The sequence below is a fragment of the Miniopterus schreibersii genome (assembly GCF_964146895.1).
Source record: "Miniopterus schreibersii genome assembly, chromosome: 18".
In the NCBI taxonomy this organism is placed as follows: domain Eukaryota; kingdom Metazoa; phylum Chordata; class Mammalia; order Chiroptera; family Miniopteridae; genus Miniopterus; species Miniopterus schreibersii.
Window position 1 is genome coordinate 17,660,766 of NC_138121.1, and position 17,050 is coordinate 17,677,815.

General features: G+C 42.0%; 3 protein-coding genes across 6 annotated transcripts in view; 2 read left to right on the top strand and 1 right to left on the bottom strand.

Moving 5' to 3' along the window:
• PKD1L3 (polycystin 1 like 3, transient receptor potential channel interacting) overlaps nt 1-2,371 on the top strand; it is a gene marked incomplete at its 5' end in the record, with an annotated part of 50,031 nt that extends 47,660 nt beyond the window's left edge. Inside the window, one exon of the mRNA XM_081118747.1 lies at nt 2,139-2,371. The remainder of the gene's footprint in view (nt 1-2,138) is intronic.
• Nucleotides 52-16,825, bottom strand: IST1 (IST1 factor associated with ESCRT-III). 3 transcript variants are annotated; one of them, XM_081118775.1, is made up of 10 exons: nt 16,618-16,825; nt 11,214-11,316; nt 10,637-10,817; nt 9,572-9,659; nt 5,913-5,996; nt 5,409-5,519; nt 4,367-4,576; nt 3,530-3,622; nt 2,393-2,441; nt 52-1,364 (listed from the first exon to the last, which is right to left on the bottom strand). In XM_081118775.1, exons 1-10 carry the CDS (start codon nt 16,675-16,677, stop codon nt 1,165-1,167), a joined length of 1,179 nt encoding a protein of 392 aa, XP_080974901.1. In that variant the 5' UTR covers nt 16,678-16,825; the 3' UTR covers nt 52-1,164. The 3 variants fall into 3 exon arrangements, with proteins under 3 accessions (XP_080974901.1, XP_080974902.1, XP_080974903.1); XM_081118776.1 differs by lacking the exon at nt 16,618-16,825 and adding an exon at nt 15,856-16,023; XM_081118777.1 differs by lacking the exon at nt 16,618-16,825 and adding an exon at nt 15,755-15,824.
• Nucleotides 16,202-17,050, top strand: part of ZNF821 (zinc finger protein 821) — a 53,518-nt gene continuing 52,669 nt past the window's right edge. For both annotated transcript variants that reach the window (XM_081118768.1, XM_081118766.1), the window contains exon 1: nt 16,202-16,281. The gene's annotated coding sequence lies outside the window, so the exon portion shown is untranslated. The remainder of the gene's footprint in view (nt 16,282-17,050) is intronic.

The following is a 17,050-nucleotide window of genomic DNA, read 5'->3' on the forward strand; positions in this document are numbered from 1 at the left end:
ATCCAAATTTGCAGCTCATCATCTAACCAAACCAGTGGAGAAAGCAGGGCACAGAATTTTTAACTTTATTATCAGCTACCAAGCTATGAGATACAAACCAGTCAAAAACATTAAAGAAAGGTTGCTTGAAACAGGTATGTACAGATACACAGAAGCGAGTCTTATCTTCCGATCCCAAAGCCATCCCTGTGGAAAAGAATGGCCTTAGCTAGGGGGCAAAGGAGCATGTTAGTTATAACAGTAATTAGAGTCTCATCCATCAAGGAAAGCAGCGAACAATTACAGCCACAGGGGCACTAAAATTTGAGATCAGTTTTTAAAGGTTCTCTTAATCTTCAAGTTTTCAAATGAAAACAGGGACCCCTCTTCTCCTGTAGGCTTTCCAGCTCACTATTCAAGAGACTTGAATACTTCTATTAAGGCAACTGGAAGCCCACCTTAGCCTTGAATGGTGACCAATATGCGTCCTGTCCTTCGTTAGTAATGCAACAGGCCACAGAGGGCTCCCTGTGAATCCAGTAAAAGTATGAGAGGCCATCAACTCTCCAAATAAACTTTGCAACTGGATCCAGGTGAAACACTGCCCTGCAGCAAGGAGTAGAGTATATGCCAATGAGAGGACCCAGCTTCCAAGAACTGTTACAGTGGCTTCCTGAGTCATTTTCTCTCTCCCATTCATATTAGAGCGAGAAAATACACATTTTAGCCTTGATTCTCACGCACCATAAATCCCTCTGTAGAGTGGGGTGTGTTTCTAAGTCTAGAGCCTCAGCACAGAGCTGAGACACTTCATGAAGTACTCTCTTCCATAACCCAGCCATCTGTCAGCTCTCCCCACAATGCTTTTACGTTCTCACTCCCCTGTAGAGGGAAGGTGGGACAGGCGAGGAGAGAACCTGGGCTCATACTGACAGGAAACAGACAAGCACGGCTTACAGGAGTCAGCTGCTCTGGCCTCAGTGTCTCTAGTCATTCATCTCTTAGGAGCAATAAAGAACTGGATGGAAAGCACCACAATTTGGTAGAGCAGGAAGAGAGCCCAGAGGAAGAATGTGCTCGGTGATGGTTAAGAGATGAAACAGAATTTCATGGAGATTCTTTGTTAGAAGGAGAAACTGCTCAGTTTCAACTTGCAGAACTTGGATGTTGCCTGGTTTGAGATGCCTATGTTTTCTTTTTCAACTCTTCAAATCTCCGGGAAAGATCATCAAAGTCAATGTCCTCAGATGCTGAGGTGCTGGCACCGGCAGATGCAGTTGGTAGTGTATCTGGCACAGATGGCAACTCTGGTAGTACAAAGTTGTCATAGGTATCCACAGGTCTTGAAGGGGGCTTTGTAGAGGCTTCTGGCTTGGGTCCAGGACCTAATTAAATTAGGGCAAGGAGCACAGTGTTACAAATGCCAAAGAAGTGGGTCAGAGCCCAGTCCCCTTGGCAGAAACAAGTCAATCAAAATGCAGTAGAAAAACTAGTTTCCTTTTTAAATTACAATTTTTTAATTCTAAAGGTAAGTACACAGAGCACTGATTTAAAGAAACTGTCCCCTTTCATAAAGGCCTGCTCACAAACGCCTGCACCCATAAAAACAAAGTCTAAAGTAAGGAGTGGTACCAGAATTCTGTTGAGAAGAAGCTACTCTTTAAGGCTTGGGGGGGAATTTTTTACAAGAAATGTTAATGTCAATCTTATTTGATATAAAATACAAAATGGAAGACTATAAATACAGATCAGATCCTATTACAAGTTAAAACTCACCGTCCCTCTCTATCTACTGTATGTTTCTATTTATATCTAAGTTCTAGAACAAGCAGACCTAAACTATAGCGTTACAACATAAGAACAGCACTTGCCTATGGGGTGGAGCTGACTGAAAAGGAACAAAAGGGAACTTTTCTGGGATGATAGAAATATTCTGATAGAAATGTTCTATAACTTGACTGAGGTGGTGGTTACATATCCTATGTGTGTATAGACACCCCATGTAATATCAAAACTCATCAAAATATATACCTCCTCTGGGTTTCTAGGCTACTATTTTTTAAATAGACGGCTACATGAGCATGCCTGCTTTGCAAAAAGTCACTGAGCTATTCACTTGTAATTTGTGTCTATTTACCCCTCCTTTTTTAAATTTCTAGGCACAATGGAAGATGAATCAGCAGGAACATAAAGAACTTGAAAAAATAAAAATGTGTGAAAAGGAAACAGGGAACTTGGGAGATTTGGGGCCAGGGAAGATATTTTCCTTTTGGAATAGAAGAGGGAAATCCTGAGTTCTGTTTTTGCCATACTGCATTTGGAGGGAGGATAGGACATGCAGGTTGAATGCTGTGGACAGGAAAACCATCTCTGAGGGAGGAACAGTAATGAGCCTTGAGGGTTTCTAACTCACCAATAATCTGTGCAGAAGAGACATTCTTATTAGCATTACTGTCATCAACCTGAAACACAAAAATTGTTACCAAAGAAAGCAATGGCATCACTGGAGAAAGTACAGATATGGTATAGAAGCCCCTGTGCTTTCCAAAAGCTAAGCTGCTCAGCAAAAGCAACAGAACCTGCCCCCCACTCCTGTCCTGATCTTCCAAACAGATAGATACCATGTTGAACTCTTAACCACGGAGCAGGGAAAGAGATTCTAACCACACAGCAACACCTCTTTAATCTGGTATCTTCACCTTCCAGGCAGAGAGAAAGCACTAAACCACTAACTTCATCTCCAAGAACCAAGTCCTCAAATACCGATGAGGATCATCTGCCTCATTCCTAGAAACAGTTGTGGGCAATGCTTCAATGCAGCAAGACCAAACATAAGAAAAACTCAGGCCCAAGATAACATCCAAAGGAAAGAACAGGAAGCAAGCTCAGGAACAGGAGAACCTCCCTAGATGAGTAATTTCCACAGCAAATGCCACACCAATTTTTTTCCTCAGTAATGCATCAGGTGGAAACAGCTCTCAAAAGGCTGTGTATGCCAGCTGGGCAAATAAGGCTGGCAGAAAACAAGTAATTTAATTCTAAACCAAAGCTGCTACAACCACCTACACAGTTCAAAGCATTGTTTCCATTATAGCAAGTTTTAACTACAAGACTAAAATGTAAAATTAATGCTATAGGCTGAAATTTACTAAATGGACACTTCTGTTACGTCAAAAATCTGGTCACTATTCCTTATACAGTATTGAGAATTTATAAAACTGGTAGTATAATTATTATGATATTCTAGCTCCAAGTAATTCTCTACATAGTTTAAAAAAAACAAACTGGTTAAGTGCCCTACTAGAACTTTCTAAGATCTGCAGCTCCCTCCTGATTCCTGGCTGAATTGCAGACAAAGCATTGCCACCAATGATGCTGCCGCCACCACACCCCACTTCCAGGGTTACGTTAAAGCAACACAAAAATCCAAAGCAAGAACAATGCTGGTACTAGGAGTTGATAAAAACTTTGCCTTCCCTTTGGCCATTATTTTGCTCTCTCTTCGTGGGATTCACTCTCCTGCTGCTTATAAAGAGGCTCAGGCACTTACAGATTCATATGATGGGGGAACTGCTGGTATCTGAGGTGGATGAATATTGGGAAAGGCCTGATAAGGCCCCATTGGCAATCCATTGAAATCCGACTGCAAGAAGAAAAAGGCAACATTAGAGACACTGCGCCCAAATAGCAATTTTCTCAGGTTTGTGTATGGGAAGGAAGAACTATATATACACAGTAGGTCCTCAAATAATGTCGTTTCATTATAATGTTGAATGCCACAGGAAAGTAACTCTTGTTTCTATCAATTAGCCTATGGTAAAATTGGGTTTCATAATACATCATTTCACTTCAAGTCACAGAACTATCGACAACATTAAATGAGAACTTACTATACATGTCAATATATACAAGAGCCCCAAAAGGAAAAAAATTCAAAATAACCACGTCATCAGAAGGATTCCAGATTTTTAAAGATCTGTAGCGAAAGGCTATTCAAATTACTATATCAATTGCTTGGGGACGATTATTAGACTTTACAACAATGATCATCATCTTGTACAAAAAAGGTTTCTGTACTTGGTAATAAGTGAGTGTATTCATTTTTTGGAAAAAGCTACTAATATGCCTGGAACAGGTCCCAAATATGTTCAGTGGGAAAAAAGTTTTCCTAGCACCCTCTCCAGATTTTCCCACTGCATTACCTATAGCTGAACCAGAAGACATTCTCTAAATCCCAATATTTTTTACACAATATAATTAAGCTAACACCAAATGTTACTGCTAAATCCTCTTGATAACCTATAACTCCTGAGTATATTTACAGAGCCAACTTGTCATCTTCTGTTACACTTTCAAGAAGTTACATCACATTTATATGTATACTTACTGGTCCCTTTGGAAGTGGGTATGAGAAAGGAGTACTTGGAGTGGGCATGGGCATGGGCATAGGCATAGGCATAGGCACTGTTCCATCAGGTCCACTAACGGGTGCTGTGAACCCGCCCCCACCTCCTCCTCTTCCAGGTCCCCCCTTCTTCACGTCATCTGTGAATCCAACATCAATAAGATCTGTCTCTACTCCAGGGGGAGCTTCTGCCTGAGAAAGAGAAATCCATATCATCACCCCATATCACAGGTGAGGTTCCTAGGAAGCAGACTGAGATGGAGATTAGCATGAAGGAAGTTTACTGAGGTCTCTTGGGATAACGACCTGTGTGAAAGTGAAGGAAACAGGGATGGGAAAAGGAAGAAGTTGGGCTGTCATGCAATCAAAGGCTTCAGCCAATTCCCCAGGGAGCTCTGGAGCTAGGTAGGATAAGTCTACAGCAGATGTCCCCAACTGTGTCAAAACGGAAGTGTCTTTAAATCCCTGCATTGACCAGTTACTGAATACAAGCTGCCCTTAGGAAAGACTTTGAGTAAGGAAACTCTCTCTTCTGAGGGCCATTGCTAAAGGGACACTCAACTTTGTGTGAGATCCCAGTGACCAATACTCTCGAGCTTCTGTTCTGAAAATGTGGGATGGGGGCTGTCTAAGCAGCATACCAAAGCATCTACTAAACCCAACTGACCTTAAATGCTGAATAATTATTACTGTATTGGCATATTTACCCTCTTTACACTGTAAGCCTCTTTAGGACAGGGATCCTGTTTTTATATATCTCTATTCTCAGCTTCCTGTGAATTTTCTGGCACATCACAGGTGCCCTATAAGCATTAGGGTTGGTACCTTTTCAAAGTGCTTTCAGGCATTCATTTCATCTGATCCTTAAATACACTGAGATATGTAGGCACAATTATTTTTATCCAAAGGGCACTAACTGGGCAAAGGTTTAAACTTTCACACACAAACTGCAGTGCAGAGAATATGGTCAAAGAAAGTGGTGTCTAGAGACTCTTCCGTGTGCTCCCAAAGACACTAAACTTACCATGACCACAGAGTCAGGCTCATAGGGCACATTGTAGTTCTTGGCAATTTCAATCAGGTATCTCTCCACCAGGATTTTGGGCGGAGCTTCCACACTCAGTTTGTGCATTAGCTGTAATTAGAAGACCCAGGTTTAAGATGCATCTACACCAACCAGCCTAGGTCTAACCTGTCTCACTTTTACATTTTGTTCCTCTCATTTTATAGGTAAACTGAGACCAAAAAAAGGGGGTTCAGACCAGTTAAATTATTTTTTTCTAGTCACAATGTACATTACAAGCCCCATGTCTCTCACATCATTTTCTGGTTCCATATGACCCAGGTGACCCAGGTGTTGGTAAAAGACTGCACTGCCTACCAGAGGGCCTTCCTTTCACCCTCACTATGAAATGTGCAACCCTAGATTAACCCTACCATATAGTGGTAACTATTAGATCACTGCAGGCAATAAATTAACCTGTCCCACCCTGCCCACTGCTTCACAGTAAACAAGTATATTCCTCACCCTGTCATTGACAGTTCCAATCTGGTTGGTCCTACATAACTTGCCATACTCCTTGCTATACTTGGCACAGAGCTGATCAGCAACCTACAGAGAAAAAAGAACAGTAAATAAAAGTGGAAACCGTTCCTATAGTCTGCTTCAAGCTTACTCCTATTAACAGTAAACAGGCTTCTAATACAGGATATCCAAAGAACTGGGGTCTATAAAACCTTAAGGGGTACAACTAATTCACTTAGTTATTAGTTCATATATCCATTCACTGAGCTGCAACTATATGCAAAACATTAGAATAAGCATTATGATATACACTATAAATAATGATGAACAAAACCAGATACTGTTCCTATTCTTAGCCTTATAGTCCCTGGGGAAAACAGTCATTATTCAATCACACAGGTAAAAGTACAAGTGCAGCTGTGATAAGTACTACCAAGGGATAGTGCACCATACTATCAACAGCTTATGACAGTAGAATCGGATCTGATAAAAAAATTTAAGTCAGGTAACTGGGTGGTGGGCACACAATACAATATACAGATATGTATTCTTGAACTGTACACTTGAAACTCATGTTATTAACAAATGTCACTCCAATAAATTTGATCTAAAAAAAAATATATAAGGTTCCCAGAAGAAAGTGATGCTTCATTAAGATATAAAGGATGATTAGGAGTTAACTAAAGGAGGAAAGTAAGGGCATTCCAGGAAAAGAAAACATGTGCAAAGGCCTCTGATGGAAAAGCAGAGCCATCAATCTTCAAGCCAAAATAGGATAGTGAGCCCCTAATGCAGATCCTGAGGGAGGAATGTGGTAGGAAATGAAGAAGGCAAGAGGGGGGCCAGACAATGCAGGGCCATGGAGGCCATATTAGTTTTGTTTCTACAACAAGCACAAGAGGAAGATACTAAAGGGCTTTAAAACAAGGCATAGTAACAGGATCAGATCAGCGTTTTGAACAGAACCCTCAGTTCTGATGGAATGGGGAACAAACTAAAGAAAACCAAAGCAAGTATAGGAAGAACATTCAGGAAGTTACTACAGTAGTCCAGGCAGGAGAGAGGACAGTGGCACTGGACCAGAGTGGTCCCAACACCTGGGAGCCCAGTGAAGGGGCACTCACTGTCCAATGTGTAGACTTTCAGGGATACCTGGTACTTATCAGCTTGTCATTTATCTTTTGATAATGTTCTGCTTTATATTAATGTAGCATTTTTAAATACTCGCTTATATTATTTTATCATTCTTTGTATATGGCGTTTGGGGTCTGTGGCATATTTAGGTATGAGATTATTTTCTTAATTAGCCTAGTTTTCTTCAAGTTTCTATGGTTTCATTTTTAAAAAACATGTAAATCTTTGTTTCATTTGGAATTAATCTTGATATAAAGGAGGAGTATAGGAGAAGCTAAAAATGAGGCTGAGATTAAAACTACAAGAAGCAGTTGCCGCTGACAGCTGTCAGGGGAGAGGGTTGGGCTGGGTGAGAAGGGTTTAAGCAAAGAAAAAATAAGGAAGACTCATTGACACAGACAGCAGTATGGTGACGGGGGTAGAAGAGGGTAAAGGAGAGAGAAATGGTGGTGGGAGAAGACTTGACTTGGGGTGGTAAACACAATTATAATAGATCAGAAGATGTATTATAGAATTGTATACCTGAAACCTGTATAATTTCAATAACCAATGTCACCCAATAAATTCAATTTAAAATTTAAAAGTATTTCCATTAAAAAGCAGCAGCAGCAGTTGCCTTACTCTCCCATTTCTCTACCCACAAAACTATGTTTCTTCTCCCTACTGTATCAGAATACAGGTTTACTCTCTGGGGAGGTTAAACTAAAGGGACTCTGGACTCCAACCACAGCAGAGAGCAGAGAAACTGAATTAAGTGTAGGTCTTCTACGAGAGAAGAATGAGACCCTGGGCTTCCTTCTCTCGTGGGCTCTCAGAAATGCTGACAGCCAGCTTATACCTCCCAGGTGTAGGATTCCTCTCTGAGGAAAATGGCCAACCCCAGGAAAGAAAACTAGTTCCTGACAGTCTGGAGTTCCCTTGAGAAAGGGCTTAGTCAGATCATTCAACAATGAAGGCATCTGGCAATAAGCCCCACCCAGGCATACAAGAGGTTCCAATTTGTCTCACTCATAAATATAAACCAACAGCCCAGCCAGGCGTGGCTCAGCGGTTGAGCATTAACCTAGGATCCAGGAGATCGGGGTTTGATTCCCGGTCAGGGTACATGCGCAGGTTGTGGGCTCGGTCCCCAGTTGGGGGCGTGCAGGAGGCAGCCGATCAATGACTCTCTCATCATTGATGTTTCTCTCTCTCTCCCTCTCCCTTCCTCTCTGAAATCAATAAAGATATACTTAAAAAAATAAAATAAAATAAACCAACAGCCAAGAATCACCAAAACTTTGAGAAAAGCCCCTACTATAAAAGTCTAAATCTAAGAATTAGAAAACAAACATTAAGAAAACAAAAATTAAAAAGAAACTGTAATATTCTCAGAAGACGCTGTAGCCATGAAACAGAAACAACAGACTATAAAAAAAATATTAAGAGAATTAAAAAGAGCTCTTAAAAACAGAAGAAAATCTCAAAAGATGGTAGATAAGACTAAGACAATTTTAGAGAAGACAAAGCAAATATACAGAAACGTAGAAAGAAAATAAGGAGAGAAAATAACTCAACTGAATTGTTTTCAATTGAGTCAGTACTATACCCATGTGTGGCAGGCAGTTTTTTAGCTAATGTCTGTCTCTTCTGCTAGACTTTAAGCTACAAGTATAGGGCTGGTATCCTATTTTGCTCACCACAGTACCCTCAGTGCCCACCTAGCTTATAATATCTGTTCAATAAATATTTGTGGACTGCATGAAGCATAACATCTAAAATGCTATTTTAACTTTACTGGTTTACAGTTGTATAAGGACTTTTCTATTTGTACATACATAAACAACATTTGTCAAAAAATAAAAAATAAATGGCACCACTTTAAAATGGAACCAGAGCTCCCATGCCAAGGGAACTGCTTTACATAACTTATGCCTCAAATCTTTGGAATATTAACAGGGCAAAATAACCTTTGGGCTGGGCTTAGGGCAATAATGTGTCCCAAAGAACTGTTTGCCAAGATAACAAGAAAGCAGTTATTATGACTACTGAACCGATGACTACCGAAACATTATTTAGAATTAACATCGTTATCTCCACCAATAGAAATGCCTTCCTTCTAGCGTTTCCCCCTTCCCCTTCTCATAAATACCCATTGCCTTTGTCTCCTAATCGAAACACTATTTGGGCTTCTGCCTGAATCAGTGAGTCCCCAATAGCTATTCTTATTGATCTCAAATAAATGCTTATTGTCTCTTATTCTGAAAGGCCTTTTTTAAGTTAATATATTGCAATAAAAATAATTTTAGACAAAACTGAGGGTACACAAAACTTTGCTCCTTAGAAAAATTATTCAAGTTTCCAAAACACTCTTCTATTCTATGATATAAGGCCTGAAAAGGAGGAAGAAACAAATTTACAAAGCCCATGTCAAAGGCAGTATGGGAAGGGTACAAAATACCTGATCAAATAAGTAGAAATGACTTATGTTAATGAACCTTTCTAACAATATGAAAAACTACAGACATCATGAAACTGGTTGTACTCACTATTTTCAACTCGGCCACTTCTGACTGGAGTCGAGGAGCAGCCCAGATAAGTGTAGACACAGATTCAGCCAGACCAGAATCTAGCTCCCTAATTAAAGAAAAATTAATAAAATTTAACATTCTTTAAAGCAAACCAATAACCCTAACATTTGTACGATATATCCAGATAGACTCTAGAGCTATTCACAAATCTCATTAAATTTTCAGTAACTAAACTTCTAGCCATTTCCATCATCCTATTTTACTTCTGGGAAAACTCAAACTAAATGACATGCCCAAGGTCACAAAGTCAGGAAATAATCAGCCAAGACTCAAACTTAGGCCTCTTCGAATTCAGATTCTGTATTTTCAACAGTTGTCTACAATGAGATCAAACCTTCAAGTGAATAGTAAAGAAAAGGTACTTGGGTATGTCAAATAGTCCCTTAGTGCTCACCCCTGCACGTAGGAAGACCAGTATCACTCCTTTCTCAAATTCCACAGGTGATTTTATTTAGGTCTTGGATCAAAATATCTTACTTCATTAAGGTTATACAAGATAAATAAGTTCTAGAGCTCTGCTGAACAAACTGTACCTATAATTGACAATACTGTATTGTGTGCTTAAAAATTTTGTTAAGAGGGTACTTCCCGTGTTGTGTTCTTACCAAAAAAGAAAGGGGTGCAGGGAATACAAGGAAACTTTTGAAGGTGATGTTATGGCCTTGATTGTGGTATTTGTGTACAGATGTGTGTATATTTCCAAATTCATTAAACTGTATAAATTAAGTATGTGTAGTTTTTCTATATCAATTATACATCAGTCAAGAAAAAAAAAGAGACTAAAAAAACTTACTTCAGCCCAGTTGGCCATGGCTCAGCGATTGAGCATCGACCCTAGGATCCAGGCGATCGGGGTTCAATTCCCGGTCAGGGCACATGCCTGGGTTGCAGGCTCGATCCCCAGTAGGGGGCGTGCAGGAGGCAGCCGATCAATGACTCTCTCAACATTGATGTTTCTATCTCTCTCTCCATCTCCCTTCCTCTCTCTGAAATCAATAAAGATATATTTTTTAAAAAACTTACTTCATAGACTGAATGAGGCCAAACCTGGCCAGCAGCAGGTCACAATACAGCTCCAGGATCTCCATGGCCTCCACGAGGTAGTCTTCTCGTATAATGTGCTCCACTCGGATCCGAGCTCGTTCATCTTTCCCAGCAGCCAGGTAGTCAGCAATCTCTTTCCTCGCTTTTTGGGCCAGTTCGGCTAAGGCATAAATCCCACTCTAGTCACACAGCAGTAGTATACTGGGCCCAGGCCTGCAGGCAGACATCCACCCCAACAGAGACAAGTGGATGTTTGTTTCTACTATGTCCTCACTCACTCCCTTAGCAAATCTACTCTAGAATTTGCTACTCTGTCTAGGTGAGAATATTGTTTGTGTACCCAGAAATTTCAGGAGTCATGTTACCTATTCCATAGTAACAGAGTATGTCTCTTTCCCTGCAACAAAGTGATTCAATCTACCCAGATATATCCAAAGTTTAAAGGATATAGGATCCCTAACTTCATAGTACTTAGCCTGAAAGAGCTAATACTGAGATGCTAAGACTTAGTGATGTATTTTGGGAGAGAAAATATGGGCAATCATGCATTACTCACTTTTTTTTTTCTCCAATAGTTTAAGACGGTTTATGACTAATCTCAAATTGACTCGTAAACGCTCAGCTTTAAATCCAGAGCCCAGCATGCTGTGGTATTCTTCCTGTTAAAAGATTAAGAAGCACAATGACCATTTTTAAGTTAAAATTAGTTCAGAAACTAACACCAGTTAGAGGATGGATTATTTGACAAACCAGAATGGTTTTCTAATACAGGCAAGTGACATGACCTGATTCACATTTTTTAAAGGTCTTTTTGGCTGTTGTATGGAGAACTGATTGGGGAGGATAATGACGGAAGCAAGAGGACAAAGGAGAAGGCTATTACTATATTCCAGACAACAGACGGAAGAGTTTAGACGGAGGTAGTAAGCAGGTGGTGGTGGGAAAGTGATTCAACTTGAGATCTATTTTGAAGGAAGAGCTGAAAGATTTTGCTGATAGGTATCTATGTATTGGTGTAGGAGTGGAGTGATAATAAAACAAAGAAGCAGAAAGGCTGCCTATTTCTCCCAAAAACCTCACCTTAAAACTGACAGCTTTGCCTCTAAGATCAGGACAAGAAAAGAATACCCACTCTTACCACTGTTACTCAGTACTACTGGATGTCCTAGAAAGAGCAATCAGGCAAGAGAAAGAAAGAAAAGGCATCCATACTGGAATAAAGAAGTAAAATTGTCACTTTTTGCAGATGACATACTATATGGAGAACATCAAAAGACTATCAGAAACAAACAAACAAAGCAAAGTTGCAGAATACAAAAATCAACGGACAAAAAAAATCCCTTGCGTTCCTATATACTAACAATGAAATACCAGAAAAAGAAATAAAAATAACTCCATTTGCAGTTGTAACAAAAAAGGATAAAATAACTCTAAATGAACCTAACAAAGCGAAGGGTTGGCACACTGAAAACTACAGACATTGCTGAAGGAAGCTGATGACACAAATAAATGGAAAGATATTCCGTGTTCATGGATTGGAAGAATCAACATAGTTAAAATGGCCACATTACCTAATGCAACACACAGATTTAATGCCACCCATCAAAATCTCAAAAGAATTTTTCAAAGAAATATAGGGTGTCCCAAAAATACGTATACACACACTTTGAATAATTATAAAGGCAGTGTTTATTAAAATACATTTCATTTTCAAACTTGAACTATCAGCTGTTAAAGTGTGTATATATTTTGGGGGGATACCCAGTAGAACAACAACAAAAATCATCAGATTTGCACGGAACCACAAGGGAGCCCAAATAGCCAAAGCAATCCTGAGAAAAAATAACAAAGCAAGAGTTACCACATTCCCTGACGTGAAATTATAGTACAAAGCTACACTAATCAAAACAGTATGGTATTGGCAGAAAAACAGACACACAGACCAAGAGAAAAGAACTGGGAGCCCAGAAATAAACCCATACATATACGGGCAACCAATTTTCAACAAAGGAGCCAAAAACATACGCTGGAGAAAGGAAAGCCTCTTCAATGAATGGTGCTGGGAAAACTGGAAAGCCACATGCAAAAGAATGAAAGTAGACTGCTATTTGACACCATCCTCAAAAGGGATTAAAGACATATATAAGACCTAAAACAATAAAATCTCTAGAAGAAAACATAGGTACTAAATTTACAGACCCTGGTCCCAGAGAGGCTTTTGTGGACATGACCCCAAAGGCAAGGAAAGTAAAAGCAAAAATAGGGACTACATCAAACTAAAAAGCTCTGTACAGCAAAAGAAGCCATGAACAAAAACAAAAAGGCAACCAACCAAATGGCAGAAGATATTTGCAAACAATACCTCCAAAAAGGGGCTAATATCCAAAATACATACAGAACTCCTACAATTCAACAAAAAGAAAAAAAAATCCTATTTTTTAAAATGGGCAGAGATGCCCTTGCCAGTTTGGCTCAGTGGTTAGAGCATTGGCCCACAGACTGAAGCGTCCCAGGTTCGATTCCAGCCAAGGACACGTATCTCAATTGTAGGCTCAATCCCCAGCCCTGGTCAGGGTGAATGCAGAAGACAACCAGTCGATGTGTCTCTGACATCATTTCTCTCTGTCCCCTCCCCCCCTTCCACTCCCTCTGAAATGCAATGGAAAAAATATCCTCGGGTGAGGATTAAAGAAAAAAAAAAAAGCAGAGAATCTGATCAGACACTTTTCCCAAAACATACCAATGGTCAACAAATATACGAAAAAATGTTCAACTACACTAGCTCTAAGGGAAATGCAAATGGAAACCACAATGAGAAACTACCTCACACCTGTTAGGATGGCCATAATCAATAAGACATGAAATAACAAGTGTTGGAGAGATGTTGATAAAAGGAACCCTCATACACTGCTGGTGGGAACGTAAATTAGTGCAGCCAACTACGGAAAACAGTATAAAGGTTCCTCAAAAATTAAGAATCTTAATTTGACCCATATGACCCAGCAATTCCTCTTCTGTGAATCTACCAAAAAAAGTTAAAACATTTATTCATAAATACATATGTATCCCTATGTTCACTGCAGGATTATTCACAGTGGCCAAGACATGGAAACAACCTTAGTGTCCTTCGATGGATGACTGGATAAAGAAAATGTGGTGCTACATATATACTATGAAATATTACTCAGCCATAAGGATAAAATACTGCCATGGATGGAGCTTGAGAGTATCATGCTCAGTGAAATAAGTCAGACGGAAAAGAACAAAAACATGTATTTCACTCATATGTGGGATATAAAACAGAAAGGAACAAACAAACATACAAAACAAACTCACAGACAACAGTATGGTGGTTACCAGAGAAGGGGGCGGGGGCAGGTTGAAGAGGGTAAAGGTGACAGGAGGAGACTACACTTTGGGTGGTGAGAGAAAAAGGCAATATATAAATGACATAATTTAGAACTGTGCATTTGACACATATAATGCTATTAACCAATGTCACCCCAATAAATTTAATTAAAATTTGAAAAATATATATTCTCATCTTATTATTCAAATCTTCCCTCTAAGTCTCAGCCTTTTAGAACAAAACTAGTGCCTACGGTCACAGAAACAGCATTAACATCTACTCTCATGCAAAGAAATAAACAAAGGGGTAAAAAACCCAAGGAGGAAAAAAGCTGTTCTATAATATTTGACCACAGAAGGCTATTTACCTTGACTTTCATTAAACAGTAGAGTTGCAATCAACGGAACCACTCCCCCCTCCACCCATGAGACTTCAGGGTGTATACCACCGTGCATTTTGTATCTAAGCAGCACAACTCCTATTTCTCTCAGTTAATTCTGAACTTGAACTTCAAAACATGTAATATCCAAACAAAAGTAAATGAACAGTAGACAAACCAAACAAGATGTCCAATATAAGGAAGAACACCAGGAACAGTATTTGTCTGCTTGTGCATACCACTGATAGAAAACATCAGATGTATTTTCCTTTTGTGAAACTGCCTCCAGAAGCTTTTAAACTACATTAATAATTTACCGAGTCCCAGGACACAATGGGACTTATATATCACAGAATATCTGGGTATCGTTATACTGAATTATGTACAATCCAGCCACCAGTGGGCGCGAGCAGCAGCTTTGCCCGAGTATGTAAGTTTCTCCTATTGAAGCTCGGACGAACCTGAACGCGGCGAACAGAAAGCCAGCGTCAGTTTAGGCGTTTGGGGCTTTCCCCCCACCGCCCAAAATTGGTTGTTGCTGAAGCTGGATGAGGGAATTCGTTATACTCTTTACTTCTGTCTGTCTGAAAATTTCGCAATACAAAGTTTAAAATAAATACGTAAGCATAACAGAAAAATTACAACCCCCAAGAATTAAGACCAGCTCATTTTAATTTTACTACCAGAGAAAGTGAAAATGGCTCTCCCATGCCTTTCCTAGTATTTCATTATCCAACAGACGCTCCTGCCTCCCGTTCCCCGGGAAAGTTTATGCTGGTCGAGCTCAAGGACCTCACCTCCGGCCCCCGCAGCACCCCGGAAGTGGAGCGCTGACAACACAAAGAGAGGGGCAAGGACAGGGCCATGGGCTCCTCTCAAGGTCTGTCTCATCGGACAGGCAGGGGGCTGCGAAAAGAGGCTGCAGCCGCTGTTTGATTCAGCTACAGAAAAGGGCAATTTCCTCCAGCCAAAGAGGCCCCAACTCTGGGCCGCCCAGGACACAGTTCAGGGACGCGCCGGACTCGGAGAACAGACCCTCGCGGACGATGGAGACAACCACGAAATCCTTCTGGGCCACAGGAAATGGGGCAGGGGTGTCGCTTCTCGGTGCGGAAAGTGCTGACCGAGCCCCTTCACCGACGGGCACCGGAGCCCAGGCCGCGGAGTTCCCACCCCAGGGAAGAGATGCGTCCGGACAGGGAGGACAACAGGAAAGTTTGGCGGCTTCAAGTATCCCGGCCCAGCGGTCCTCAAGCTGCTGGAGACCCTGTGACGCCCCCGGCCCCGAGCGGCCCGGCGCCGTAGCCTCTCCCGCCTGACCTCCGGCCTGACCCCCACACCCACTACCTTTCCCTTTCTCTTCACTTGCCACGTTAGGGTCGTTTGAACCCCGGGCTGGGGACTTCTCGATTCCAGGCGCAGCGCCAGGAGGAAAACAAAGACCCTTGACGCAGAGGATGCCACACTCACCGGACCGAAACCAGGCGTGAAAACGGCAGAGACAGACCGACTCCGGAACCCAGATTCAGCATCCAAGATGGCGGCTCCCTCGGACTGAGCACAGCGAGCTCGGGCGGAGGGATCCGCGGGCCGAGCTAACCGCTCGCTCCTTCCCAGGGATTGGCTGAGCGCCCGCCGCTCCCGGGACTCACGGCCCGGGACCTCGGCGCTCCCTCGCCCTGCTCCCTTTGGCGCCCGCGCGGCCAGGGACTACTTCCCGCGGCGGAGGCACGGGTGCGGCGCGTCCCGTCAGTCACCCGGGATCGCTACCTGAGTCACCTGCTGGGCGTGCGGAGGCTCTCGCAGGCCTCGCCCTGGGCACGGGGAAACTGGCGACGGAATTCGCGGCCGGTGCCTGGTTCCGGATTGTTCCAGTCCCTGGAAAAACCGGCTCCGGTACTGCCTTTCACCCTCCCGCAGTTACTCCTTGAGATTTGCTCCCTTCTCTCGCTCCACTCCGCTCGCCCTGGGGGCTTTACCCCTGAGCCTCGGGTTCTTTCCCGGCGTGCAGCGGCCGAGCACGTTTCGGCTTCTCTTGACTTTTTCATCACCGCCGTGTAACCGACCCTTCCCCCTCCTCCCTAAGTCGCCCCCCGTCTTTCCATCCACGCACTGGTACCCCTGCCCCGCTTCTCAACCAAGTCTGATGGCTCTTTCAAGCAGAACCTCTACAGTCTGTATTACTTAATTCCGTAGGATGTTTCCTTAGCACCGCATTCTCTAGGAATTTACCGTATCTACGGATTGAGAGTAAAGTTCTTCGTTTATCTTTGTTTGCAACTTGAAAACCATCCTCTCGGCTTAGCCTTGGGAGGGGCTCCCGGGGCTCTCGGCTTCACCCGGAGGCAGTGCCGCCCCCTGATGTAGAGGGTGCATCTACCCGGGACAAAATTGTGGTTGGCTGACTTGCGATGCGGTCATGTGACAGGCATGAAACTGTGTTGCCATAGTTTCATAGTGAGGTTTACATGAATTTAGAAATCGGGTGCCTTTATAACACTAGCAGTATTTCTAAATAAAACCAGGTTCCAGAACCTGAAAGTTCACGGTGTTTGGTGCCTTTTAAATGTGTTGGGGGCGGCGGGGGGGGGGGGTACAGTAAATGCGTGCATATATAAATTAAGCCGTAATGCAGCAAGAAAGAAAAGTGAGGGCGAACTGCTCG